General features: G+C 42.8%; 1 protein-coding gene across 1 annotated transcript in view; it reads left to right on the forward strand.

Moving 5' to 3' along the window:
• LOC126382257 (protein crumbs) overlaps window positions 1-27925 on the forward strand; it is a 56238-nt gene that overhangs the window by 7021 nt on the left and 21292 nt on the right. Inside the window, exons 2-16 of the mRNA XM_050032067.1 lie at window positions 11350-11523; window positions 18371-18582; window positions 20230-20419; window positions 20732-20828; window positions 21811-21962; window positions 22803-22931; window positions 23281-23403; window positions 23555-23697; window positions 23777-24008; window positions 24237-24308; window positions 24989-25117; window positions 26508-26673; window positions 26745-26874; window positions 27186-27419; window positions 27709-27850. Of these exons, the coding sequence (XP_049888024.1) occupies window positions 11350-11523; window positions 18371-18582; window positions 20230-20419; window positions 20732-20828; window positions 21811-21962; window positions 22803-22931; window positions 23281-23403; window positions 23555-23697; window positions 23777-24008; window positions 24237-24308; window positions 24989-25117; window positions 26508-26673; window positions 26745-26874; window positions 27186-27419; window positions 27709-27850 (2325 nt within the window). The remainder of the gene's footprint in view (window positions 1-11349; window positions 11524-18370; window positions 18583-20229; window positions 20420-20731; window positions 20829-21810; window positions 21963-22802; window positions 22932-23280; window positions 23404-23554; window positions 23698-23776; window positions 24009-24236; window positions 24309-24988; window positions 25118-26507; window positions 26674-26744; window positions 26875-27185; window positions 27420-27708; window positions 27851-27925) is intronic.

Genomic DNA, 27925 nt, shown 5'->3' on the forward strand with positions numbered 1-27925 from the left:
ACTCCAGAGCAGAAACATGTAGTTTAAATAAACACATTTGCGTGAAAACATGTAGTTGGACGGCTAGTTGTCGAGTACCACGTCCACTGATCAGTCGGCGAATGTTTTATGCACCTCGTAGATATGTACGCGCCGATGTTATCTTAATAGTCGCCGGGTCTACTATGGTACTCGTCTTACTAAAAATATATGATAATGTATGTTGTGGCCGTGCGGTGGCGCACACGCGGCGCGCACCGGCGCAGGCAGGTGCCGCGCGGCGGCGCGTGACGCCCCGCGACCTCCGCCATCTAGTTTTTACCTCTACATTCAACCTGCCAAACCGAAATATTTTCCATTTTTGTGACCGTTCACCGCTTCACGCTTCATAATGTTCAATGTTCGATTAACAATGGAATCACCTAACTACGTTTACCTACAAAAGAAGTTAATAAACTGCGGTTCTTCACTATAATTTCTAGTTTATTTCCAAATAGCTTGTAAATTTATCTGATCTTTTTTCTCTCCGAGTTCTTTCCTACAGTCAAATGTTTTGCCGTTTTTACAACATGTATCTAACCCAAATGATTCTCGATAAGTTGTTGAAAAAGATGCGGAAACGCTCGAAGGCGGTCTGTAGGTACCGTTACTCGTTTATAATACAATTTCCTCGTCCCCGGAGACATTATGGTTCTCGAACGTGTGACGTTGGAGTAAGTTCTGTTATAATGCGAGATACGAATGCGACAGGCCGTCTGCCAGAACGTTGACCCTCGGCGGCGCTTCTCAGGTGAACCTGCCGCTCTTGTTGATCCTGCTTCGCTTTACTCCAAAAAGTGATGTTTAGGTATCCTCAGTGATGTGAGGTGACCGGGCACGTCACCGACACGCTCGCAGGGTTGTACCTAGACATCACGTCAACCGTTGCAATCTCTATCCAGACATCTTTCCATTATTGTTATACTGCTCGTCATGGCGCAATATAAGTTTAATTGTATTGTTTGGCTCAGAACGCGTATCTAGTTTAGTTGTTAACTATTTTAAGAACGGCGTCTGGTTCGATGTGAAAAAGCACGTACTACGTTGGCAAAAAATATACAAAACTTGTAAAAAGTGTTCTCGTTCCTGGGTAGTGCATATTAGAATAGTTAGGAGAGCACTGTGGAGTGGTCTTCAACTAAAAGAAAAAATCATCAAAGTCAAGAAAAAGTTGGAAAGGCCCTAACGCGCATTTTGTATGAGAACCGCTGTTGCCGGTTCAACCCCACTCTCTTTTACTACTACTCCTGCAAACAGATAATTGCAATAGCTCTACTGCTTCTCAAATTCCATAGCCGCCCAAACTACTACCACGGAGCTTCGTGGGTCGTAAATTTTCGGACGAGTGGAGTGCCAAGTATGAAGTATTTGTTCATACTTGTATGGCGCGCGTTTCGCGCTCACTTGGCCCTTCCAACCTCTCTCTTCTATTCCGTGGTCTATGTCATGTTGTTAAAAGCCGATAGTTGTCAATGCTTGGTAGGAGCATCGCGTAGTGCGGGAAATGAAAGTGGTCCAGTTCAAGAGCAGCCTGTAAGTAAAACAATAGCCGGCGTCTTGTGCAACTATTGCGGACTGTACCCCACAACCAGCTCATATAAACGTTGGCCGGCCTGTCCGACAGGGAGCTACTTGTTGACCTTATTTTGGAGGCACATAACAGAATCAAATCTTAAGTAAGGTTTTCTCCTTACAGTACTTGTAACGGCGAACATTACCGGTTCCGCACAGGTCTTCTTATTCACATCATTACTGTGTGTGGGATATGAAAAACGTACCTACAAGTGAAATGGAAAATTGTAGCAATTCATAAAAATAGAATAAGCCTCTCAAGCAAAGATTAAAACATGCAGTAATACGAGTAGTTTTATGTTTGGGGGTAATCGAAACATTCTCAAAATCCGTGCAATTAAAAAAATCGATACATCTCAATTTACAGAATGGAGATTTCGGTATGAGGAGTATATTGACAAATACCTACGTAAGTTTCAGAGTTTCCATAATAAGATCAGCTTGTATACTAAACATTTGAGACTAGATAATGATAATAATATAACATGGTGCCTTTAATGCGGCTAAGATGTGGCACGGGGCTAGACAAAGGCGCATTGTACCGGCTTTTAGCCTCGCCTCGCCTCGGCCGGCGTAAAAGCTGCGGGATTAGATACACGTAATGGGATTTGAATGCACTAGACTAGATATCCATTTACGTAATGTGCATTAAATACTGAAGCCGAGTATAATTAAATGGCAGCCGTTGTTGCGGCTTGTGTGCATGGAACTTGATTAACTCGCGAGTGTTTTAATGCGATGTGCTTCATTTCACCCGAACCAATTTAACGTCAATAACATTTAGCACCTTAAAAATACACTTTCTATTTATGTTTATCTTTTAACAACGAATGCATTAAAACCCATCGCGCATTCATTATAGTTAAAAACCGTTTCAAAAGGGGCTTTTCGCTAAAACATTTTTTCTGTGAACCATCTAATTGAGGTTCGTTGCCGGTCGTCACGGCACTTGAGAGCCATTTAAATGTTCATAAATTTAACGTGGAGAGCATATTCGTGGAAATGCGACACGTAACGGAGAGTGGAGCTCGCTGCGAGTGCCGTTTGGCGTCACGTGATATCGCTAGTTCTGCGCGACCGTGAGATTTTCACATCCAATCTATATTTCGAGCACTCGAGAGCTTTCGAAAGTGATAAGGTTAATTATTTTTTTGCACCACACACCTCGAGTGGCGCTAACTGGATCGATGTGACACACGTGTGTTGAAACCTGCGAGCATACGACATTGTGCTTAATGTGCGGAATGATTTAATGTTAAGCATTGTTTGCTCCAAGGAGAGACAATCTTCAAACCCGACGTCTTCCTTCCTTTGCCGGTGAGATTTGGCATTGGAACTGAACAATGGACAAATTAAATATACAAGTGAATAATTAGCAATTAGTGAATGAAAACATATTTGTAATAAGTTTGACTGCGAATGCGGGCAAAAGACTTGTCGCCGGCGAGGTCGCGACCGAGAAAGCGTACCTGATCCATGGACTTAGTTAAAAACATGTCTTATTGACTGTAATTTACGTAAATATTTTATATTTTCAATAATTACGTAGGCAGGTAGACCACCTATTGTACTGTTTATTTGTCTTTTGTTTCTGTAACTTTCCATTTTTTGTGTATGCAATGAATTATTGTTATGTTATACGAATTAATCATTGTTTGCATCAACCGTGTGTTACAATATTGTGGTAAATAAATTCTTGAGTTAGTAAAGTTTTTCAACATCAATCTCTCCCCACCAGTCGACCAACCCAGTTCTGGTTATCGTAGAATTGATTTTGCATGATTTTATTGCATTTCGTGCCCTTACCAGTATTGTGAATTTGTGACTGATTTCCAAAATAGTTTTGCTTTCAATTCATGCGACGTTCTCTTTAGCCGTGAGAATTGGTTTTTCCTTTCAAATGCTGTTATCAGAAACAATTCATTTCATTCCTGATTGAAGTAATCCGCATATAAAATTGCGTGCGGTTTTGTGGTTTCCTTGACTTTTTCCTTGAAGCGCCGTTTTTAATTACCTATTGCTGGTGGAGGTATGACTCGTTCTCACAGTATGTTTCCCTGCTGCATATCGTTCACCGTTACTGTATCAGATGCAATCTTCAAGATTACTGGTTTATTGTCTCCGTCCCGGAGCGGAGCACCGAGGTACCGTTACCTGTTTACAGGCCCGGGAACCAACCGCGGCGGGTGGAAAATTATACCATCCATCCATCCAGCCGTCCATTATAGACGTTAAGTTATGCTCGTAATTTCTAGTGGTCTGAATATAGACACATGTCTTCAGAAACAACTTGCATTTGGTGTTTGCATTGTGTGGTGAGTATCGGTCCATTAGTTAGACAACGAAAATGACATAATTACAATAAAGAAAACACAACTAAAAGTAAACAGACTATTACGAAGTACAAATTGATTGTCTGAGTCAACAAATCAGATGCGGAAAGCAGAACTGATCTGTTTGTTTATGTAACGGCGAGAGGAAAGCGTGATGCGTTGTGCCGATGGGCCCTCTATGTCCACGTGTCTCTATCGCTCAATCGGATTCGCGTGTACGCGTCTGTTTTTGTTGTTGGAAGCCATTGAAAGGTTTTTATTGACTTATCTTCATACTACGACGAGTTTTGCTTTCTATCGTTCACTAGATTAGACTGATAACGTAGGTAGACAGGTAATAGTTCTATCCAGAAAGGAATGCTTGGGCTCGTTGATGTCTTTTATAAGAAACATCCTCAATGTCGAAGTATCACCACTTGTTATTTACTTTAACATTATTTCGATAGAGGTCTCTTCCTGAGAGTTGAGATTGTTTTTCTTTATTTATTTAATAAACACACGTAACAGGTTACAGACATAACATTATTTCATTATCTACAGATCTAAGCACTTCAGGGCGTGTCATGTGAAGTGAAGAAGCGGCGCCCAAAATTCACATAAAAACACGTTTTTTTTTCTATATTACTAGTGTGTCCGCGTGTGTATCTATCAATTATAGCTTAGATATTATTCTGATGTATAAACTATACTAGCGTGATGTTTCCAAATCTTTTCAGTAGTTTTGAGTGAAAGGGTAACAATCATCCACTCTAAATGTTCCCAATCAGGTTAGTCAGAGGTACATCCATCACAAGATGAACTAAATACCCACGCTTCACCGAGCTTCCAAAGAATATAAACAATCAAAAACGAGCGTCGAGTGGTATTGTGTATGGTCCAGTTGTCTCATGTTGATTAGTTCCGCCGCGTGGCTCCACTCGAGACAGTAATCGAAGCCTCTGACTGCGGCTGCGGGTAACAATCACAGATAATGGAAACAAAACAAATTTTAACGGTGCTGCAAATAGAAATGGCACGTGAGGCCGCGGCGCTGCCTAGTGGAGCGAATCCGCTCTGTAGGCTACTGTATTATAGAGAATAGAGCCAGCAGCGTCTGAAGACATTAATAATATAGACAGCAGAGCTAGGTATTGTGAACCAACAGACGGTGGGTGGCGTACTACAATATTCTTACCGTTAGCGTAATATTTATTCCATACATACATAACAACAACATAAACGGCCTCGGATGCACAGCTTTGGTTGATGCGGCTTGGTGGATGTTTAGAGATGATAGTTATTGGCCAGATTTCTTTGGATTTGAAGATAAGTTTATGTATATTTCTATAAATATACATAAACTTATCCTACCTCTAGTTCATAGACTCAATGAATAGACTCGTCAATAGGAACTAGAGGGAGGCCTTTGCCCAACAGTGGGACATTATAAACTGTAGAGCATATAGGTATATTGTAAAGCTAGTTAGCAAGCTAGTTAGTAAGCTAGTTAGGAACCGGTGGAGGCAGATCATACGCTCCAGGTGCAACCCTGATGCTGACCACGATCCTCAGATATGAGGGACCGACCAAGAGAGAGAGTTAGTAATACAGTATTAGGTGAAGTCGTCGGCAGCCAGTGGGTGGCCCAGTTCGCCGCTTTTACCGTTACGGTAATAATACTATTGTATCGTGTAATTTGTCATTTTCTCACATTGTACCACTGTAATCTGACAAGAGTGGGATTCGATAGAAACCAGTGTCAGCTTTGATGATTATGATCAGACAGACGTGATTGTTTGTAACATTCAGTTGAGTTATGATTGTTCCTAGAGTACGTATAACTCCAGTATACATTGTAACCACTTTAATCGCTTACCTCAAGTCGGATAAAAAAAACGCCTCCGCATGTATTGTGGTGTCATAACTGCCACAGTCAAGGCCGTCGTATCTTTACCTGAGCGTGACAATAACAGAACCGTTGCTAAAAATTCTAGAAGTCGTGAATGAAATCGTCGCGAAGTTTGGTGAACCCTCTGAGTCAGCACTTAGCGGGTTTCCTCCGTGTTCCGGGAGCGGTGAGTCACGTGCTACCTGCGTCCGCGCCGCACTGTGACGTCACCGCCACGCTATGCGCGTGCGCACTATACTGTACAACCATATTTACGAATTGCTGACTGATGCCTCATTGCGCACTCGAGTTTATATAAACTCGATTATTGATTTGTAATCCATAAGTTGTGCAGTGAGTATAAGTAACCAACCGATGCATTTGGTTGCATTGTTATTATTGAGTGCTGTGTACACCTGTGTATTGTAGTAATAAACTTACTCTGTGTCAGTACACAGAGTAAGTTTATTACTACCTACCTACTGACTGCAGTAGGCTAGTAATTCACTGTTAGAAACTTTCTTAACTGTGACTCTATGACGCACACTGATTACAATGTTGTTATTTCCTTGCCTTTACTTGACTAGAGTGAGTCGTATGTTGTAATGGCTCTATTGCTCTTGGGGACTAAGCGCTTAGGAATGGAGTGTGTTTCCTTTTGTACACACCATATGAAGGCAATCGAGGAATAAGTAACATCTACTTTTAAATTAAATCTCGATCTGGCGTTCACGTGGTCAAGTCAAGCCACAGCCAGGTAATATAACTGTCTCAATCTGCATTTCGCACATTTTGAAGTGATCCATTCAGCGAGTCGGCCCGGAGCGCGGAGGTGCCCCGTTATGGCGCGCCGCCCGCGTGTGTAACCCATTGTTGTCAAGAGCCCACAACAATCGCCCGTCTCTACTCCGGCTTATACATACAGTACACATGTTGCAACGTCTGAAGATTGGCTACCGACCTCCGCCGGTTGAGAGGATAATGTCGTAAGCGCAGCCTCCACACGCCCACGGCCCACTCCTCTCGAGATCGTATTCTTGATAATGGTAAAATCTAGAATACTTTAGTTGCACTGAAAAGAGACGGTACCACATTGCGTTACCTTTTAGAGTGACTTCTAACAACGAGTAGCTCAATTTTGTAACTCGTGAAAGTTTATATTACTCACAGCTAATCTGATTTGAAACAACAGTTTTCAATCACAGTTTCTCGCAACTGCAACGCAGTCACAGATAGCGACCGTGAAATCGCCAGAGTTTATGCATTCCATACATGTAAAGAGACCAAAACAAAACTTTCCAAATCTCGCTGTTTTGTTAGTTGAGAAATAAAAACATAAATCACGAGTTCGTTCGTTACACTTTCAAATTGTATTGTAAGTACCTACCTTGAAATAAGACATGAAACTTATAAATGTACTGAAAAAATATTCCAACAGGTTTTCAAGGAAAAAGAATTGTTTTTATTTTTATCCAGGACGTTTTTGATATTTTATTTATATATTTATTATTTTTTTATTGGAAGACTAACAGCTAACGATACAAAATAATAGTTAATACTAAAAAACAAACAGCCTTTTACAGGTCCAAGAGCACTTACAAAATGGGTACACAAGAAATAATAATAATGTAATTAATATGGTAGAACATAATGCAAAAGGTTATTGATTTACCAACGAAGAAATTCTGACTTAAAGGACGCCTTGCCGTAGTGCAACCAGTATTAAAAAGATAAATGTCCAGATCACCTGCATATCATCAGTTGTCATGTTTCAACGAGTGTAATGTCCTCATCGTTTCCACCTATAATTCCTGTCGCTTTGATGCGGCTAATATATCTACATAGAGCGGCTGCAACCAGTTTGATCTCGAGACGAGCATTAAAACGTGGACGTGTGATTGTCCAGTCTCGACAGTCGTTGCATCCATCAGCAATATCGCGAATGCACCATTAGGTATACCTAATGCACATTGCAAATGACACACTAAACATACTATGATTGCAGTCTTCCGGGTCGCGTCTTTTGAAATGTATTTGTCCAGAGCAGTTTATTTGTATAATATTTTTGTTGCGCAAATTCTTGTCTTTTTCATTGGTCGGAATTTCAACAGATCGAAGCTTGGTTTCTGCCGGTCCCTTATACAGACAGCAGGCGTCCCATGTATACGCTGCTGTATTGCAAGTAGACAGAAGAATTGAATTGAGAAATTAGAGAATTTTTAAGTTTTATGGAAAATCATTTTGTATCAAAGGAACTTGCAATGAATGCCACTACACGGTTGATATCTAAAAATCGCAATTGTTGAGTTGATTAACTTTATGATTGTTTCTCTCTGTTTAATAGAAATTCTGAAATTCGTCGCGTATGTGATTCATTAATCGAATGACTAAGGCTAGAGAGCGTTTTAAAGTGGTTTTGCGTGTCTTGTTAAGTTCAATGGAAAGGAAAGGTTTTTAATAAAGTACTTCGTGAGCAAATTCTAGATAGCTTTATTGGACAATTCGCTAGCAACACGTGTGTGTGTTTGTTTGCAGCGCTGGGATCTCGTGACGAATCGATTGTAACTCGATTAAGCAGGCTCTCACTCGCGGACTAATTGGCTTCGCGGATCACCGTGTCAAAGAACTTGTGTGACATTGACGTGTCGCAACACACGATCAATCACCACCAAGTAATGTTATCTAACGTCCATTCACTAACCACTTATTTTAAACATATATTATCAAAGTTATTACATTTTCCACAGCTGTTGAATGTTTGTAAATAATATTTATTAGCGTCGTTGTTGAATCAAAACTATGAAGCCTGCGCTGCATTTCCCATAATAAAGTAGTTATATAAGTGCTGGTTGTTTAGATACTGGTCTCGGGACATATCTAGCACGGGCTAAGAGCCACTATTGATTTGATATCGGGTTGTTGGGACCGAGAAAGATACACTATGCAAACTATTGAACTACAAACTAAAGGACTAGTAATGTTAGGTATTAGAAAAAAATTAAGATCGCCTGGCCATCGAACCCAGACTGTTCATGAGGCCTGACACTCTAAGATCAATGGATAACAATTGATTGTAATAGTTCCCGCGGTCGGTTTGTTAGTCCCGGTACAGTCGTATGGTGGATGTGTGCCCGGCGTGGGGGCTACTGCAGCAATAATTACTGTATTCAATAACTGAGCCGCTGGAGCCCCGGCCGCCGCCGCGGGGCCACCCGCCGCCCTAGCAGCCCCCACTCTTGGTGCATGTGATAGGAGACTTACGAGGGATGCTTCAATGCCTTAGCCCTGGCTTAGTTAAGACTGAAATTGCTTCTGCTATTCGCTAGCAATATCCCTGGACGTGTCACGCAAACGCAGTCATTATAAATGTTGTCTACATTTCAAGTATTTTTAGATGTTCAATTAATCTGTTTCGTAATGGAACGGCTGCGATATTAAGTATAATAAAATATAAAAATATCTTTTGACTGTAAAGAATAACCTCATATCGAATTGTGTGATTAGAAACGATTGAACTTATCGAGGCTTGTATAACTGATTTGGTATTTACCGAACCTAAATCTTAATGATAAAGGTTACAGCAGCAAAACATGAAAACGGTTTCCAGTAAAAAAACGCGTTACATTTCTTCAGTTACGACACATTATTCCTTATTCTATGGTTACGTTGAGTGAAGTGCCGTTCCCGGCTGGAAAAAGGCGCAAAAGTTATGTAAAGAGAGCTTTATTGCCTAGCCTGGTATATAGGATCAGAGTACAAGAAGGAATATTTTGATAATTAAAGCTGTCAGTGTAAGGACACTGGATGTTAAGTAAGCACTTTTAAAGGGAAAAACCCTTTGTAGGTTTTATTTGTAAAAACACGTTGAAGGGTTTTTCAACGGGAACATTCTCGAGATTGACACATGGACACGTTACCATGCCTGGTATACAATTATAGAGTTTTTATCTCATTCACAAAAAAAGGGAAGTGAATTGACGCGTTGTTTGTTTCCCACAATGCATTACTTTTTGTCTGTTTATAGTATTGTGTTATTATGTATGTGTTGAAATGTCAAGTTCAACCCTCGTGTGCTCATGTCTTGTACCACGCCCGAGTGACCCGATTGTTAGTCGCTGCCGCTGCACCTCTATGTAATGTATTATTGCATTGCTATCCGATACCCGCACACCCACAGACATGCTACTAATTAACTGTTACATTTACCGAATTCCCTGTTAACCGGCAATTAAAAATGCAAGAAGGTGGAGTAGGTACCTAACCTATATCGCACTGGTAAACTCGGAATATTGATTTTTTGACGTTGTGTGACGTCATAAGGCTTTCGAGTACAAAGGCCAGTCAGATGGGCTGGGCTGGAGCATGCACTATGTGCCGGGATTGCGCCGCCGCCTGACCCCGCCACTCTGCCGTGACGTCACAGCCATGACGAGCGACTGTCACCTGACGTGTCTCACCGGCCACCACAATATCTGTTGACCCATTGACGTGATGTGACTCTAACTGCACCCGGGTACGAGTGCCGATCGCATTACGTTGTTTGTTAATACAAGTGGAAGAGTAACATCATAGAGAGGGTAACAAGTGCATTTGTTCAGTCTCAATGCTAAACTAAGGGTACTCTGGCTTACATGCCATTTTAACGGGGCAGTAGCTTGCATGCCAGCTACCGGCACATGGCAAACTGGATACATTGCCAACCTAAACTTCTAAACAGTACGTCCGAATATTAAATATAGTGAATCTACTTGCATACCAGTGAACGTATAAAATTTGAAAGAAATTGGTATTTGCATGGAGCTGGCATGCAAGTGTGTCTGCTACAAGCATGTGTATGCCCGCCTTTAACCTATACCTGTTGCTATATTGAGTCAATGACGTCATAAATCGTCTGAAACAGATGTATAAGGCCAATGATGATTGAGTCAAATGATTGTCCTTTTAAAAATCTTGTAGAAGTGTTTCGTATGCAATTACCAAGGTTTAGGTATACGAAATTGAAGGTATTATGAACTCAAGTGATGCTGATACGACGCTGATGATAAATTATATGATGAGATGAGGATGCTGAGGGTAAATTATAATCGTCATCAACCGTTTAAAAAACAATTAAGCACATTAAGTAAGTGATATGATCGTGATGCACACGCTATCTGACGTAAAAACTATGAGTTACAGTAATGAACACTGTGGGTGTTGATACATGTATCTACTTTTCTGCAGTGATACCCTTGCAATTGCATTTTAAAACTGTTTTGTTATAAAACAACGAATGGCTCTCTGTCCGTTCAGTTCAGTCTGAAATAGTCTAATGAAAATTGCTATTGAGAGAAATTTATTAGAATACAACCTTCCTCGGGAAATGCACGCAAACTGACACCCAGCACTCTTCAAGACTATCGCGAGATAAACCATGAGTTTTGGATCCTTATACTTTCTTCTCTTGTTTGTATAACCGCTGTTTTATCGTCTACTATCAAATGACAACAATTTAGCGTAGCAAGAACATTTTATGCGATTGCCACAGGAGTTTTAAAAGTGTATAAATATTTGTTCCAGCGTGGCTAACAGTGGTGCTATGGACGTTCGGGGCGGGCGCGGGGGCGGGCGCCGCGGGCCCGCTGGGCCCCTCGGACCGGCCCGAGGCCTACTTCAACGGCAGCTCCTACATCCGCCTCGGGCGCCCCATCTCGCTCAAACAGCTCGTCGGTCTCAGCTTCCGGACTTGTGTTGGTAAGCTATTACGCTGGTGAATGAAATTGACATTTGATAGTTACTTTGCAAATTCATGACCCGAGGTGTCTTCGTAATACGCAAGATTTATGAGATTGATTAAACATACAACTTTTCTTTTTTATTGTAATATTTTTGGGCATGACCATAAGGTATATTAACGGTATTTAAGTAATAATATTAGGTATGATGTGATTTGTTTGCCTGTTGCCGTGCGCTATGCTTGTGCGCGGAGAGTTAGGTAGTAAAAGAAAAGTTAATGGTGTTCGAGTGCCGCTGATAGCAATAACGCGAAGTATAATTTTATAATAAGTACCATTAATTATGTGCCGGCAACATAATCTCCAATGGATTATTATTGAACCGCCAAGCCGGGGGGCCCCACTCCTTGAAAGGACAATAACTCCAACACTATTGTGTTTACTCATCCACAGATCGAAAGGTCATTTAGCAGACCATAAAATAATCAAGTTCCTCATTTTCGTAAATCTATTCGTAAAAAACTTATTTAAATACCACAGAATGATTAGGCGGCGGCCATCAGCCATGTCTAATGTGAGGTCATGCCAAGTCATGGCGTTGGCGTGGAAAACCTGGTGCTAGCTGCTGTCGCGGGTCATTGTCTCAGGAGTGCTGGTCGCCGGCGCAAAAACCAGTGCGACGTGGATCCGCGCATCAATCACGCGCAGTGATTATGAAACTCATTATCGCGCAGCTGCGTGCGCCGACCGCCGCGCGACGCACGCGCATCTGTTTTTGCCGCAGATTATGTGATACACGCACTTACGCATGCCTCCACTGATCACTGTCACACGGTGTACGATTTGAGTAGTATAAGATAAAGTTTTTGAAGAGTTACCATTGAAATTAATATTAGATAGGTACATCGCCTACGCATCTTCCTTCGTAAAGAAGAAGTCGCACTCCGAAATATTCTTGTGGGTAATATTCGTATTTTGAGAAATATTTGCCCACGAGTTCTGATATACATTGTTTGGTCGAAAATTTTTCGCACGAGCTCCGGACGATGGACTCTGCCTCGCCGGCTCCCTGGAGCAGAACCGTAGAACCAGCGCTAGCGCATGCGGTTACGTCGCTTGCGTCACACCGTGCGGACGCTGCTATCCATTACACTGTCTTCTTCGACATTCCATCAATGACTAATCATTAATACGCCGGTGGTATGCGCTATCGAAACATTCGTGACAATCGACTGTAAGCTTGGTACTCGCTTGCTTTCAGTTAATTCAAACAATATTAATTTTGAACAATAATATCACATGACTTTGTGACGGACTTCTTTGTTTCTTTGGTTTTGAAAACTTACCTGTCGTAAAGTATACTGAATATACAATGTAACAGGTGTGCCGTTGCGGCATGGGATTAGTATTTTAGGCAGCCATTAGCTGATCTAATCTGCCAGTTAGTCGTTTAACCCCCAACTAATACTGCAACCATCACATGTTCACAGCGAATTAGTTACTCTTCATCGTCTGCAAACGAGCTGGAACCGCACGACACACGCGTGGCCGCACTTTCATAACCATATCTGCGACCCACAGCTAATCATTTCTCACGCTCATTATACTTATTACTACACGTAAAATATATTGTTTAAACATAGTGGTACATTACAAGCTGAGTATACTAATGAATGGTGTGTGGGATCAAGTATTATGTAACGCGCCGCAGTTTGATCGCGTTACGGTCACAGTAAATATTTACATGTAGTGGAAATAGCGCTTTGTAATTACCACATTTTCTGTTTTTGAGCTCAGGTCTCAGGCTAGGCAAATACTTATTTTTAGCTTTCTGCAAGTGCAAATAAGAGTTGGTGTATTCCACAATATATTTTTAATATATTCCGTATTATTTTTTTCCAAATAATATGATCGCATGGCACGTAAGTGCACCGATATATTCAATTATTTACTTCTTATAATTATCATGCCACCAAGATTGACATTGAACTTCATTGAAAATATTGATGTTAAAGTTGTCGCAAAACACGACAAGAGGTTTTCTAGCATGTCAACCAGTTTGCACGCGATGTTGATTGGATATTGACTTCGTTTACTCATCAGATGAAACAGAAAGTATTATAAGGGTTTGTTTGGTTTTTTAATAAAATGTAATTATTTCTGGTGAGTATTCAATCAACGTGTGTTCACTACAATAGTCATGTTGATAGCCGCGCGTGATTCAGCCATTTGTTTATTGTGCGTTATTTTGTTTGGCCGCAGACGTGTGGATCGACCAGGGTAAACCATCTGCTTTCTCATTGTATCTGCTATGTCAGTAGTAAACATTGCCAGTAGTACCCGTAGTGTAGTTTGTAAATAGGTTCGCGACACCATAACCTCACCTGATAGATACGATTTAAGACATAATTTGCATTTTTGTCGTCGCTTATGTTCGAGACCATAATATAATGAAGTAGACTTTGACCTGTGAGTCAACTTATGCGCAGGCTCGAACATCGAGGGCGTATAGTCCTCGGAATTAGCAACTGATTAGGAGTTAAGTACCTACCACATGTCTTTAGAAAGGTTTTGTGGCTTCCAAATTCATCTTCGTAAGTAAACTTATGACGGGCCATTGGTAAGGAACACAGTTAAGTGCGTAAGCGTGTGATAATAATATTTCGAATACATTTACATATGTCATCGTCTTGTTAAATCGGGTGACATCAGCAGGTCATGCACATACTTAGTACTCATGTATATTGTCGTATGTCGTGCCATGAACCGATTTATTGATCACACTGAAAGGTTAGTGGACAGTGATGTATTCTCGATATTAGAGTTGTATAATACAATACCCGGCCAGTTTCACTCGGTCGACACGCTCCGCTCGGTATAATTATTGTAATCAATTCGAAAGCTGAGAGCCTTTCAGGTTTTATAGTTTGTTAGTGACGTGAGGAGATTACCTCGTCCAAATATTACGAAATGTAAGCTAGTGTAAACATTGTTCGTCGTATTTACTCAATACGGTTTAAAGGAGAATGGGCGAATCTGGTCCAAGAACCTCCACTGATGAGACTTATATGTAATGAAAGCTTATGCTTTCCCTATGAATCTGGCAAAGTTCTATCAGATTCTGTCCCGGGGTTCTTTTTTTACGGCCATGTTTGTCCTGGCTAAAAATGTGATAAAATACAGTGGGAGCTAAAATCGGCTCAATATTTGTTGCTAGATAACTAAGTCTACATAAATAATTATGTATCATATTGTATATCATTTTAAAGAGGATCTTTTCCAGAATCCGAAACATAAAAAAAAAACAAAAAAATCTTTATGTAAGCGAATTATACTCAATTTACATCTGCAGCACCATTGTTTCTCGGTAGCTAAGTTCAAGTTTCATGCCTTTTACCCCTTCCAAAAGTATCTTACCGATTTCTTTTTTATATTGCTTCCGGAATTTGATCTGAGTGATAATAACAAGAAAAATAAATAGACACCTCTCCGATAGAGACCGCCTAAGCTATTGCCTATTGCAAGAAATCGTCATCATTAGCAAGTCATTACGGTATTGCATATAAGCTTATCAGCAACTTGGAACTTGGTCCAAGAACCTCCACTGGTGAGACTTGCATGTAATGATAGCTTATACTTGTCCTATGATTCCGGCAAAGTTCTATCAAACTCTGTCCTAGGGTTTTTTTACGGCCATGTTTGTCCTGAGTGTAGTGGACTGCAAAATCACCTCAGGATTTGTTGTCGAAAAACTATTTAACTAAGTCTATATACATAATTATATATCATAATGTATATCAATTTTAAAGGGGAAGGTTATCAGAATCAGAAACACAAATAAAAAAAATGCATTATGTAAACGACTTTTAGCTAACTCACGTCCGTAGCACCATTTTTCTCAGCAGCTACGTACGAGTTTCGCGCCTTCCAACCTTTCCAAAGGAGCCCAATCATTTTTTCCTTCTTCTGATATTGCATTCTTAACTTGACAAGTGACAACAACAAGAAATAAAATAGATACCATTCCGATAGAGGCCGCGTAAGTTATGGACCTATTGCAAGATAACGTACTCAAAGGCTAGTCATTATAATCCAACAGACGTAACATGATTAGAATGCGGGAGGACGCAAATGTAGTATGTTTTCTTTCACCACAATCTTGTTTTATTAATCCAGGCTTATAGCTTGTATTATAAATAATGCCGTATGGTACAACAAACGTATCGTAAACGTAAGGTTGCCTGGTAGTATTTGCTACCTTGGCAATAAAGCCGCCTTTTGCACCAGTTATTGCCTGAACTTGTTTAATAAATGTGTTTCTTTTGTATACAATAGAGTCATTGTAACACATTTATTAACCTCTCATATGCCGAGATACCAGACACAATAGATTTTACATTGTGTCTGGTCGAGATCCGCGTTCCGGCGTTCGAAAGATTAAACAAGTTCAGGCAATAACTGGTGCAAAAGGCGGCTTTATTGCCAAGGTAGCAATTACTACCAGGCAACCTTACGTTTACGATACGTTTGTTGTACCATACGGCATTGTTTATAATACAAGCTATAAGCCTGGATTAATAAAACAAGATTGTGGTGAAAGAAAACATACTACATTTGCGTCCTCCCGCATTCTAATCATGTTACGTCTGTTGGATTATAATGACTAGCCTTTGAGTACGTTATCTTGCAATAGGTCCATAACTTACGCGGCCTCTATCGGAATGGTATCTATTTTATTTCTTGTTGTTGTCACTTGTCAAGTTAAGAATGCAATATCAGAAGAAGGAAAAAATGATTGGGCTCCTTTGGAAAGGTTGGAAGGCGCGAAACTCGTACGTAGCTGCTGAGAAAAATGGTGCTACGGACGTGAGTTGGCTAAAAGTCGTTTACATAATGCATTTTTTTTATTTGTGTTTCTGATTCTGATAACCTTCCCCTTTAAAATTGATATACATTATGATATATATTTATGTATATAGACTTAGTTAAATAGTTTTTCGACAACAAATCCTGATGTGATTTTGCAGTCCACTACTGTACACTCAGGACAAACATGGCCGTAAAAAAACCCTAGGACAGAGTTTGATAGAACTTTGCCGGAATCATAGGACAAGTATAAGCTATCATTACATGCAAGTCTCACCAGTGGAGGTTCTTGGACCAAGTTCCAAGTTGCTGATAAGCTTATACGCAATACCGTAATGACTTGCTAATGATGACGATTTCTTGCAATAGGCAATAGCTTAGGCGGTCTCTATCGGAGAGGTGTCTATTTATTTTTCTTGTTATTATCACTCAGATCAAATTCCGGAAGCAATATAAAAAAAATCGGTAAGATACTTTTGGAAGGGGTAAAAGGCATGAAACTTGAACTTAGCTACCGAGAAACAATGGCGCTGCAGATGTAAATTGAGTATAATTCGCTTACATAAAGATTTTTTTTGTTTTTTTTTATGTTTCGGATTCTGGAAAAGATTCTCTTTAAAATAATATACAATATGATACATAATTATTTATGTAGACTTAGTTATCCAGCAACAAATCTTGAGTCGATTTTAGCTCCCACTGTATTTTATCACATTTTTAGCCAGGACAAACATGGCCGTAAAAAAAGAACCCCGGGACAGAATCTGATAGAACTTTGCCAGATTCATAGGGAAAGCATAAGCTTTCATTACATATAAGTCTCATCAGTGGAGGTTCTTGGACCAAGTTTCATACAAAAGTGCCCATTGTCATTTTTTAAGTATTTTTTGGCATGAAGCAAGTTCATAAACTCCTGCCAAGTTGTGAAACCCATCCGAGGTAATCTATGACAAGTCACGTCAATAAAAAGGAACAGCTTGTCATCCGTGATAGCCCTGTATGGGCGCGTGACTTATATCGTAATTTCACGGGTTCAATCCCGGGTCGGGCTCAAAAGTTAAAAAAACTGTGTTTGACTTTATGTTTGGATCATAGACAATTAATATCACGTGGTTTCCATAATCAGTGCCAGTTTTAACAGGCTCCCCCCCTATTATATGCGATTTAAACATCGCTGGAGATGACTCGGTGTATATGCTATACACCTTTGCCTACCCCTTCGGGGGCTATATTATGTTAAATTTTTATGAAAATTGAAGACATCACTAACAGTCGCGTCTCATTTTCATTGATGTATGCTTCTAATATTTCCACTCTGAAGAGAAGAAGAAGAATATAAACTTCAATGCGCGGTACGAGTTATATCTGTCTTAGTACAGAAGCTAGTGTTGTGACGTTCATTAGCATAGTGATGTATCAGTCGAGATTAGGACGATCGATTATGTTCCATCTAACACTGCATATGTGCTGAAAACATGTATTTCCGCTGCAAGATAGTGGTAACAGCTGTCGGAATGTCTTCCGCTCTGTCGCACCTGCCGCCCTAGTATAACCGCACCAGTGGCCCCGCGGGCGGCGGGTCGCTGACATTGATACCATATCCAAGGTTTCAAGTTACACGGGATACTTTCCACGGGTGTGGTAGGGTTGAATATCGTCATAGAGACGTCTCTGGTTCGCCACCTCTATCCACCTTACCTACCCTACGGAATTTTGGAGTTAAAAAAGCGATGTTTATAAAGTTTAGACTTCGTATTGTATTTTATAAGTTAACGATGGTCTTTTTCTAAAATGTGATGACTGGCTAAAAATAATTGTGTGTGAGTTTTGCGTGTATCATCTCTGTACGATTTTCCTGATGTCATTTCCTGAATTGCGAGCACCAAGTTATTAAAACCCACATTTAAATAAGTCAAGTACGTCTATCTTGCAAAGTATTTTTGTTACGGTTGCCTACTTAAAGATACGCAAACTCATAGTTATATATGCGTCAATTGCAGGCGGCGGTCTATTCTCCCAGCGGTTCGAGGGCTACACCCTGCACGTGACGGCGACGGTGGAGCAGGTGGTGGTGTCGTGGGCGCGGCCGGGCCAGCAGCGGCGCGAGGTGGGGCTGCCGCGGGAGACCCTCGACAACCGGTGGCACTGGGTGGCGCTGCGCTACCGGCCCAACCCGCCCTCCATGCTGCTAGAGGTCGACTCCGACCAACAGGTACACCACACATCTCTATCCACCGATCCGAATATTAGCCCGTCGTCCTTCATGCATAAAATAACCTATTTACGTCCTGCTGGACACAGGCGGAGGCCTGCGTTGAACGAGGCTGTTGAACGAGATGAGCCTCATTCAACCGGAGGGGGTATGGAGGGGCGTCACCATATATTTTTAATAATAAAAGGTAGCCCCCTAATCTAAAGTATATTGTTTTAATGTACCAGTGTCGTTGAAATTCGTGTTTTGTCATTAATTATCCTGAAGTTTATAAGTCGGTGACAAATATTTTGCGCCTCGCCGCCTCACGTCGTGTTCGGAATATAAATGGCGCATCGTACATCCAGTTTGGCACGACGGCGGCGGCGGTGGTTGACATTGCCATTTATTTCGTGAGTCACGCGGTGCGCGCGCGCACCTCCTGTATCGAATGCACGCTCTTACTCAAGGATACCAATAAAATGAGGAAATGTGATCAATATTTCCGGTTGCAGGTAATATTTTCAGATATTGTCCGATTATAACGTTATTGATAATAGAGAATACAGACGTGTTTTGACTATAGGAGTAGTAATTTGTCACGCGCCAATTGATAGATTATTTTCCAATTGATAATTAATGAAAAAAAAAATGAGTGGATGGCAATAGACTTGCCCTATTACTGGGCACAAACAAAACATGAATTCAAACTTAATAACTAAATCGAATTCAGTGGTTTAGAGCCTAAGCCGGGATTCAAACCCACGACACTACTAAGTAAGACGATGTCACTATATGATGATGATGATGTCCTCCCAGACGTATCCGTCGACGGCGACACCCTTAGCTAGACACGACACTATATAGACACGACAAAACCTACCTGTCTAAAGAAACAAGTTTAAAAACGTATCTTCCGCTGTATTACTTTAGATACATATTTGTAGTTTGATGTTATGTTTTAGTATAAAGAACTAATTCTACGAATGCGTTTCGCTTTGCGCGAGAGTGCTTTGTGCTTTGCGTGAAAGTTTTCACCCGCGGTGGCGTGAACCAGATATTATAGCAATGTTGTGTAGAGCAGGTTGGACAACATAGGACGATTAGAACGCATTTTTACATATATATGCTCTTTCTATTCAAGGCTGCTATAAAATGGCCCTCTTTACGATATCCTGACAGGATATATTAGGATACAAATTGTTATTAATGATGATATTGTAACATAATACGCCAAAAATAAATAAAATTTCGGTATTTGTGAATTTCTTCTATCAGTTAAGTAGTTTTTCAGTAAGTTGGAAGTAAGATCAGATGTAAAATGCTTTCACTTGCTATACCTAAACGAGATAAAATACGAAGAAGAAAATGACAAAAATATATTAGTTGAAGTGCAGGAGAACAGACTGCAGTCACTGTGAGCGAGGGAGCGTGTTCTGTTTCGCTCTTCCGCACGCTGTTCCATTCCGCTATGAAAAAAAAATCCCAGGACCTCCGGATCGTGAGCCCAACGCTCAACCACTGGACAACGGAGGCCGTTGACGGAATAGTTAAACAATAGGGTTTGGCTGTTAAAAGGGCATTGGGTCTTATGACTTTAAAGGAACTTAAGCTTTCCACTGTGCATCAATGTAAGAAACCGCGCCGACTGTAATTATGTTTGTGCAGGTGATATCTAACGTGACGTGGAACCCGGAGCTGCTGTCGATGGGTGCGCTGGAGGCGGGCGGCGCCGTGGTGCTGGTGGGCAACGTGTTCAGCGGCTGCGTGCACGAGGGGCCGCAGCTCGAGTTCCACGCGGCGCACGCGCAGCTACACAACGTCGTCTTCGGACACTGCCCGCTCACCACTGACGAATGTAACTACATTGTATGCTATTATCACAAACGACATAACATAACATAAACGTCCCACTGCTGGCATCAGGCCTCCCCTTGATCAACCCGAGGAGGCATTCGCCAGGGTAGTCATGCCGTCCAAAGGGTTCCGACTGGCCTTAATGACATGTGTCAATTTCCAAGAGCGTTCGTTTACCTGTACAGATACCGTATCCAAAATGTTTAATGTCTACTGCGCTGGATGCTGCTGAAACGAGCGGAATAATAGAAGATATTGCCAATTATGTTTAATATCCTTTCCGTGAGATTATTATGTGTGTTTCTGTGAACAGGTAAAGACAGAAAAGACGTTCTACGCGAGCCTCCGAAAGACCATTGCTACAATGAACCCTGCATGCGACACGGAACTTGCATATCGCGACATGACAGGTAACATCTACCGTACATAATAATAATGCTTGTGTTTCGCGGCTTATATGTATTTTGTTCTAATAATGTTGGGTTCTCATGAAATACAACACCCGTGGACCATCTACGATCGTTGACGATCTACTCTAAACCGGCGTGCGTGTATGAAACGTTTGGTAAATGTGGAGGAAACAAGAGAAGTGTGTCAAGATCGAATGGAGCTAATGGAATTCCATAGTTTCTGCTTACCCCGGTGGGAAATAGGAGTGAGTTTATGTATGTCTGTAGTTGTTATGAACTCTTTATTTATTTGTCATTACGTTGTCACGAGCACAAATCGTCTAAAGTTCTTTTTGGGAGTTGTAGTCGGGGCGCTTCTCGGCAAAGCGGGGTGTTTGCGACTCAAGCTAACCCATTTTATGTTACCTCCGTACGAATAATGATTGAACACTTAGTAAGTCACGACGGTTTTATAAAGAGAATAGAAAGAAAGAGAGGAAGCGGACCAAATTAAAGAAAAGGCGAACGTCGTGTCTTGTAAGATAAATCACAGAATTGGCCTTTGATAGGCGAAAATGGAGAATGCATCACCGGCAAGAGCGTGGCGCTTAAGTTAATAAAAAAATATAATAATTTATTATTATTATTTATTAAGTACACTAGCAGCAAAAGCTGATGCGTGTACGTCACTGCACTTGGGTTTTTGTTTTTTGTAATGTTTTTTATGTGTTTGTTATTGCCAAAAAAGTGGGTACAATTCTTTCCTTAACATAGCTTAGTCTTAGACACAGATATAAATAGGTAGGTACCATAGCTGACTAAGTATAAGAATACTTGTATTACAGCCTATGATGCCTCTCTCCTGGATATTTGTGTTACTTAAGCTAGCGAGTATGCATACTTGTTACCAAAACAAAGAAATACAGAAGTTTTTAATGACTGGCTTATCAAAACAAAAAGACATCATTAATGGTGATGAATGATGAGTGTTGATGTGTTTCAGATATGAGTGCCACTGCACGGCGCGGTACACGGGCAACAACTGCGAGGTGGACGCGGGCGACCCGTGCCGCTCGGCGCCCTGCCAGCACGGCGGCCGCTGCGTCGAGGACGTGCGCGGGGACTACTCCTGCGTCTGCGAGCCCGACTACCATGGTACACACTCATATCACACCATACAAAATTCAATTTAAGAGATGTGTTGCTGGTGCAATTTCTTCTGCGCACCCATAACACCTTGCGAAATGACGTAGATTCGAACATTTTAAATGGACCTTCAACGAGTTTATCCATGATAGTTATCGTGTGTTACCATAAGCATAAGTGCAAGCGAGACAGACAGTCCACGCACGCGCGCGACCGTTTAAGACTAAAGTAAGACCCAGAGGGGGTGAGGTCAGCGATCGACACGAATTGGTGCGGGGCGGAGAGTTACCGTTCTATACGTAGTGTTATTCTTTGATAATTAGGTAACTCTACCTACTGATTAATTGTCTTTAAACTAATGCATGAGTCAAACTGCGATAATGTAGGTACATCTTGGTTGAGTGAAATAGTCAGAATCTTTCATATTATGTTGTTCATCATCATCAGCCCATTAACGTCCTCACCGCTGGGGCACGGGCCTAGGTAGGGTGGATAGGGAGATCGGGCCTTAAACCATCACGCGGGCCCAGTGCGGATTGATGGTTATTAACGACTGCTAATGCAGCTGGTACCAACGGCTTAACGTGCCTTCCGAAGCACGAATGAGCTCGAGATGAAAACTTTTTTTTGTGGTCACCCATCCTATGACCGGCCTTTGCGAAAGTTGCTTAACTTCAACAATCGCAGACCGAGCGCGTTTACCGCTGCGCCACCGAGCTCCTCGTTGTGGTGTGTTGTATTATGTTGTTAAGTAACTAGAATCTTTGGCTCTGTATAGTGTACCTATCTTTCCATTTTCGAAATCATGTACTTATACTTTGTTAAGTGTGTGTGTGTGCGCGTGTGCAGGTGTGTTCTGCGAGCTGGAGGTGTCCCCGCACCCGCTGTGCGAGGGCACCCCCGCGGGCCCGTGCCGCAACAACGGCAGCTGCAGCGTGCCGCCCGCGCACGACTCCTACGTGTGCTCCTGCCCGCCCGGTAACTATACGCATGCCATTGTCTTGGTTCGTGGTAGGTGCTAGCGTGTTTAGTTACTACCACAAATACTGAAAAGTTATTTAGTCTAAAAGCCCTAAAAGTAGATCGTAAATAACTTTCAGAGACCCTTATTCATTACATTTCGACCTAATTCATTATTTTTTGAATTGAATTTTTGACATGACATTTAAATTGATAAATGTTTACATAATCATGATTTATAATTACCGTAATGTAGTTTATTTAATTTTATATTAAAAGTACCTAACTGCCAATAATCTGTTAGTTTACTCATGTAACGCATGTTGTATAAAGCTAGCGCTGACTAATGACGCTCGTGTGTGTGTAGGCTACACAGGACGCAACTGCGAGACGGACGTGGACGAGTGCGCGGGCGCCGCCGCCGCCTGCCTCAACGGCGGCCGCTGTATCGACGCCATCAACAACTACACCTGCGACTGCACCGATACAGGTAACTAGTGCTTGAACGTATTTAGGCCAGCTGTACACGAAAATAACATACATACATCAAATTCTAGTACACTGCACGTTTTATTGCGCATACTATAAATAGTTATACCAGGCGTGATATTTGTCGTTACAACAGGTTGTTGCTCTTGCAGGGTACACAGGCGCGCGGTGCGAGGTGAACGTGAACGAGTGCCTGGAGGAGCGCGGCATCTGCGGGCACGGCGTGTGCTACGACACGTACGGGTCGTTCGTGTGCGCCTGCCAGCCCGGCTACACGGGCGAGCGCTGCCACACGGTGCGTGGCCGCGGCGGCCGGGGGGCGGGGGCGGGGGTGTCCGTGCTGGGTGCCGTGTGTGACGCGTGTTGTGTTGCAGATGTCGGCGTGCGCGTCGGGCCCGTGCGGCGCGGGCGGCGCGTGCGTGGAGGAGGCGGGCGGCGCGGGCTTCCGCTGCGTGTGCGCGCGCGGCTGGCTGCCGCCCACGTGCCACGCGCCGCTGGCGCCCGCGCCCGCGCCCGCGCCCCCCACGCCCCTCGCGCCCGCGCCCGACCACCCCGCCTCGTGCGCCGACCACGTGTGCCCGCCGCGCTCCCACTGCCGCGACTCCGGTGATTGCCCATATATTGTACATTAAATCGCTTCCTCACACAACACTAAATCCCTCCGAAAATGCATTTCTCGGGAATGTGGGTTCCCTCACGATGTTTTCCTTCTTCGTTGAGCACTTGATAAACATTTACGATGCCTGAGAAAGTATTTTCCGGAAATGTGACCTGATATCGGTCGAAAAGTGGAGTGGAGTCGCTTCTGTGAAGTAATCTCTCTCTATGTCACAGGTATGCCGAGTATGGTGACCGGCGTCGTGATCTCCAAACAAGTCACTTGTGTGTGTGATGTCGGCTACTATGGTAAGTCTACGATATTGTAGCTCCATAACAACATAAAATCACGTGTATATCCCCGAAGTGGTAGGCAAAGCTACATAGTACCCACTCCTCGTCAGCTATGTTTAAGTCCCATGGAATAGGGGGCAAACCTATTGCCATTAACCAAGCATAAATTCTGGAAACAAAGTTATGTCAATTATGTGTGATTCATACTTCAAAACATGAAAGTCCAATTCAGCCCGTTTCGAGCCTGTATCGGGATTGAACCCGAAACACTATGATGTAAGTCACGCGTTCTCCATTGGGCTTTAGCGGATTGAAACAGGATCATCACGGGTTTAGACAGGGAGCTCATGGATTTCTATTATAACTCCATACATCCGGGTTCGATTCCCGATGGGGATGCTGATGAAATCACTTTGTGAGACTGTCCTTTGTTTAGTAAGGACTTTACTGGCTTGAACCTGATTGTCCGAAAAAGTAAAATAATTCGGTGCTTTTAGGGCACGTTGGTCCCGGCTATTAGCCATTTTTTTAATTAGCTAACGCGCAGTGGAGCAGCGTGGTGGAGTATGCTCCATACCCCCTCAGGTTGATTGTGCCCAGCAGTGGGACGTATATAGGCTGTTTATGTTATGTACATCCAAAAGATTAGAAGGATAGTAGGACACGTATATTTCTCTTATACGGATTATCCCCAGGCGCCGCGGGGTTGTCTCCCAACTGTACGACGCTGGAGAACGCGTGCGAGGCGGGCGTGTGCCTCAACGGGGCCACGTGCGCGCTCGCCCCGGACCACTTCAACTGCACGTGCGCGCCCGGGTACAAAGGTATGCACCTCGCGCCTTGATAATGTGCAAGTTGACTATTTTGTGTACGTAGTATAAGGCTTGCCTACTAGGCATTTACAGCACGAGGCGGAATTACGTGACTGCCTTTATAAAGTATGCGCGCAAGTGCTGGTCACCGCCTGAGGTGTGTGATTGACTAGACCTCACTAGACTGACATTGATTGACCGATTGAGTCACTTGAAGTTTGTCTACCTCCCCTCTCCTGCCGCTCTAGAGTAGTGATTAGCATTTGCGCGTAGACTATAGTATAGCGTTGTGTTTAGTATCAGGCAATAAATTCCAAGTATAAACTACGGCAGTTTGGCTACACAGTGGGCGGACGGCCTAATGTTATCTACATGCATGGAATGTGTAATTACGCCGGTAGGGCGTGCGCTGTGCCGTGCATATGTGCTGATTAGTACTCTGTAACAGTATAATAGTTGGCTCAATTCTGCTGTTCGAACAACAAATCCAAGTTTGAAATACGAAAATGAAATGAATGTAGCATATATGTTTTAATATCTTGGACGAATTACTTTATAATGCATCCATTGAACATAATGTTTTCTGTCATATTGTTCAGTTATATTTTATTTGTGTCTAAATGGTTTTGTCTTTCATATTTAAAGACATTTCTGAGCGTAATCGTGTTTTTATAGAGCATTTGCTGTATAGTTTTTTCTAGAATTGAATCGCAATGTCTATCATATTTCTCAAGTTCGTTGCTTTGATGACGCTTACTCTCAGAAATGGTTTAATGTTTGTGAATTAACGTTTGTTTGTTTTGTGAATTTAATGTGTTGTGATTTGTTTACTTTGTTGATGCATGCGGAACTGCCACCAGAATATAAGCGACTACATTATATTCATTTTTAAAGACTTGATTATTACATAAATATAAATACAGCTTATCGCGGTGTAACTAACTGGACTCTACTACCGTTCTGGGTATATATAATACTTCGCAAAATGAGACCCAGAACAGGGATGGTTGGGAAGAGAAGGAGGAGGTCTTTGTCCAGCCGTAGAACACACATATAAGGTTTCCGTTTTTCCTTTTGAGGTTCGGAGCCTTAAAAAAATGGGTAACACATAGCAAAGACGCATTTTGTAAATGAAGGACTGCGCTAATAATAAAGAGCTGTCAAATTAAAATTAGGTTACGTTTGTATCCGCCCGAACAGACAGATACCATTGTCCCACTACTGGGCAAAGTAGTGCCGGTTTTCTGCGGACTGCTACCAATCTGTCCGGTAGGCATCGAGATCTTTATGCCACGTATAAAATGGGCGGTTAGGTGCGTTGTTATTCTGGTGGCGTGTCCCGTGTCCCGCGAGCCTTGTGCCGTGTGCCTTGTGCCGCGCTCACGTGGTGTGCCCGCGCCAGGCGCGTACTGCGAGCAGGCGGCGCCGGCGCCGGCGGCGGCGGGCAAGGCGCTGGCCGAGCTGCGCGCCGAGCGCTGCGGCGCCGCGCCCTGCGACCACGCGCGCGCCTGCCACGACCGCGTGAGTAGTGCGCGCTGCTTGCTTGGCTGGAACGGACGTTTATTGTCGTAGTAGTTTCATTAGTACTGTACATATGTTCACTTGGCTATGTAGAGTTTAAGGCGGCTTTCCATTAAAGCGGAGACGAATGGAGACGAAATGAAGTGGAGTTGACAATCACTGTGATTGTGATTGTTCGGTTCCGCACGTGTTCTCTCCTCTCCGATTCAATGGAAAGCGACCCTTACCACATGTATTTAAATACTAAAGTACGTATAGAACTTTTCCATATATATATATATATATTGACTGATGATTGATAAGACCATATATATATAAATACGAGTACATCTGTACACGATATATTTTTGATGCACCCAGTTTAACACGCACTACACGTTTGACAATTTAATTTATCACATTAAGTGTGGAATTCGATTAAATTCACAGTACTATCGAGCGAGACACTCTCACAAATCATCGCAAGAGTATAAGTTGCTGTGTTAAATTACATATAATAATTTAAAAATAATCTATTGTATTTTTAGAGCGTTATGATATGATGTGTGTAAACACACAGGCCGGAGGATTTCACTGTGAGTGCGAGCCGGGGTGGACGGGCGTGCGCTGCGACACGCCGGCGACGCCGGGCGCGGGCGCGGCGGCGGGGGAGCCGTGCGGGGGGCGGGCGTGCGTGCACGGCACGTGCCGCGAGCGCGACGGCGAGGCGGCCTGCGAGTGCCGGCCCGGCTACGGCGGCGCCGCCTGCGACCACGCCGCCGACTGCCGCGCCGCCGGCTGCGGGCACCACCAGGTAACGCGTGCCGCCAGCGCATCATGTTTCACATAACATAGCTGTGGGTTATATACACCCACTGCCCACAACCTATTGCCATTATCCAGGCCCAGTAGCTCTAATTTTACTTACAAACTATTGGACAATGCCACACGCCAGGTCCCATTCGCGTACTCTGTAGCATTGTTGGTTCATATATGACCTCCTAGCTACTGATCTGATACTATAAAAAGGCCTTAACAAAACCAATGTTCAGTAGCCCCTAGTGTCGATAACTGTCCAGTTTGACACGTGCGTGTATTGGCAGGAGTGCGTGGAGCAGGGCGGCGCGTGGCGCTGCAGCGCGGCGGGCGCGGAGTCGGCGTGCGCGTCGTCGCCCTGCAACAACGGCACCTGCCTCGCGCTCGACAACGGACTCTTCCGCTGCCAGTGCCCGCCCGGGAACAATGGTACGCATACTATATATCTACAATACAAACTTAGTATTATCAAACCTTTACACAATTAAAAAAATATGCAAGAAA

The sequence above is a fragment of the Pectinophora gossypiella genome, chromosome 3 (assembly GCF_024362695.1).
Source record: "Pectinophora gossypiella chromosome 3, ilPecGoss1.1, whole genome shotgun sequence".
NCBI classification, from domain to species: Eukaryota; Metazoa; Arthropoda; class Insecta; order Lepidoptera; family Gelechiidae; genus Pectinophora; species Pectinophora gossypiella.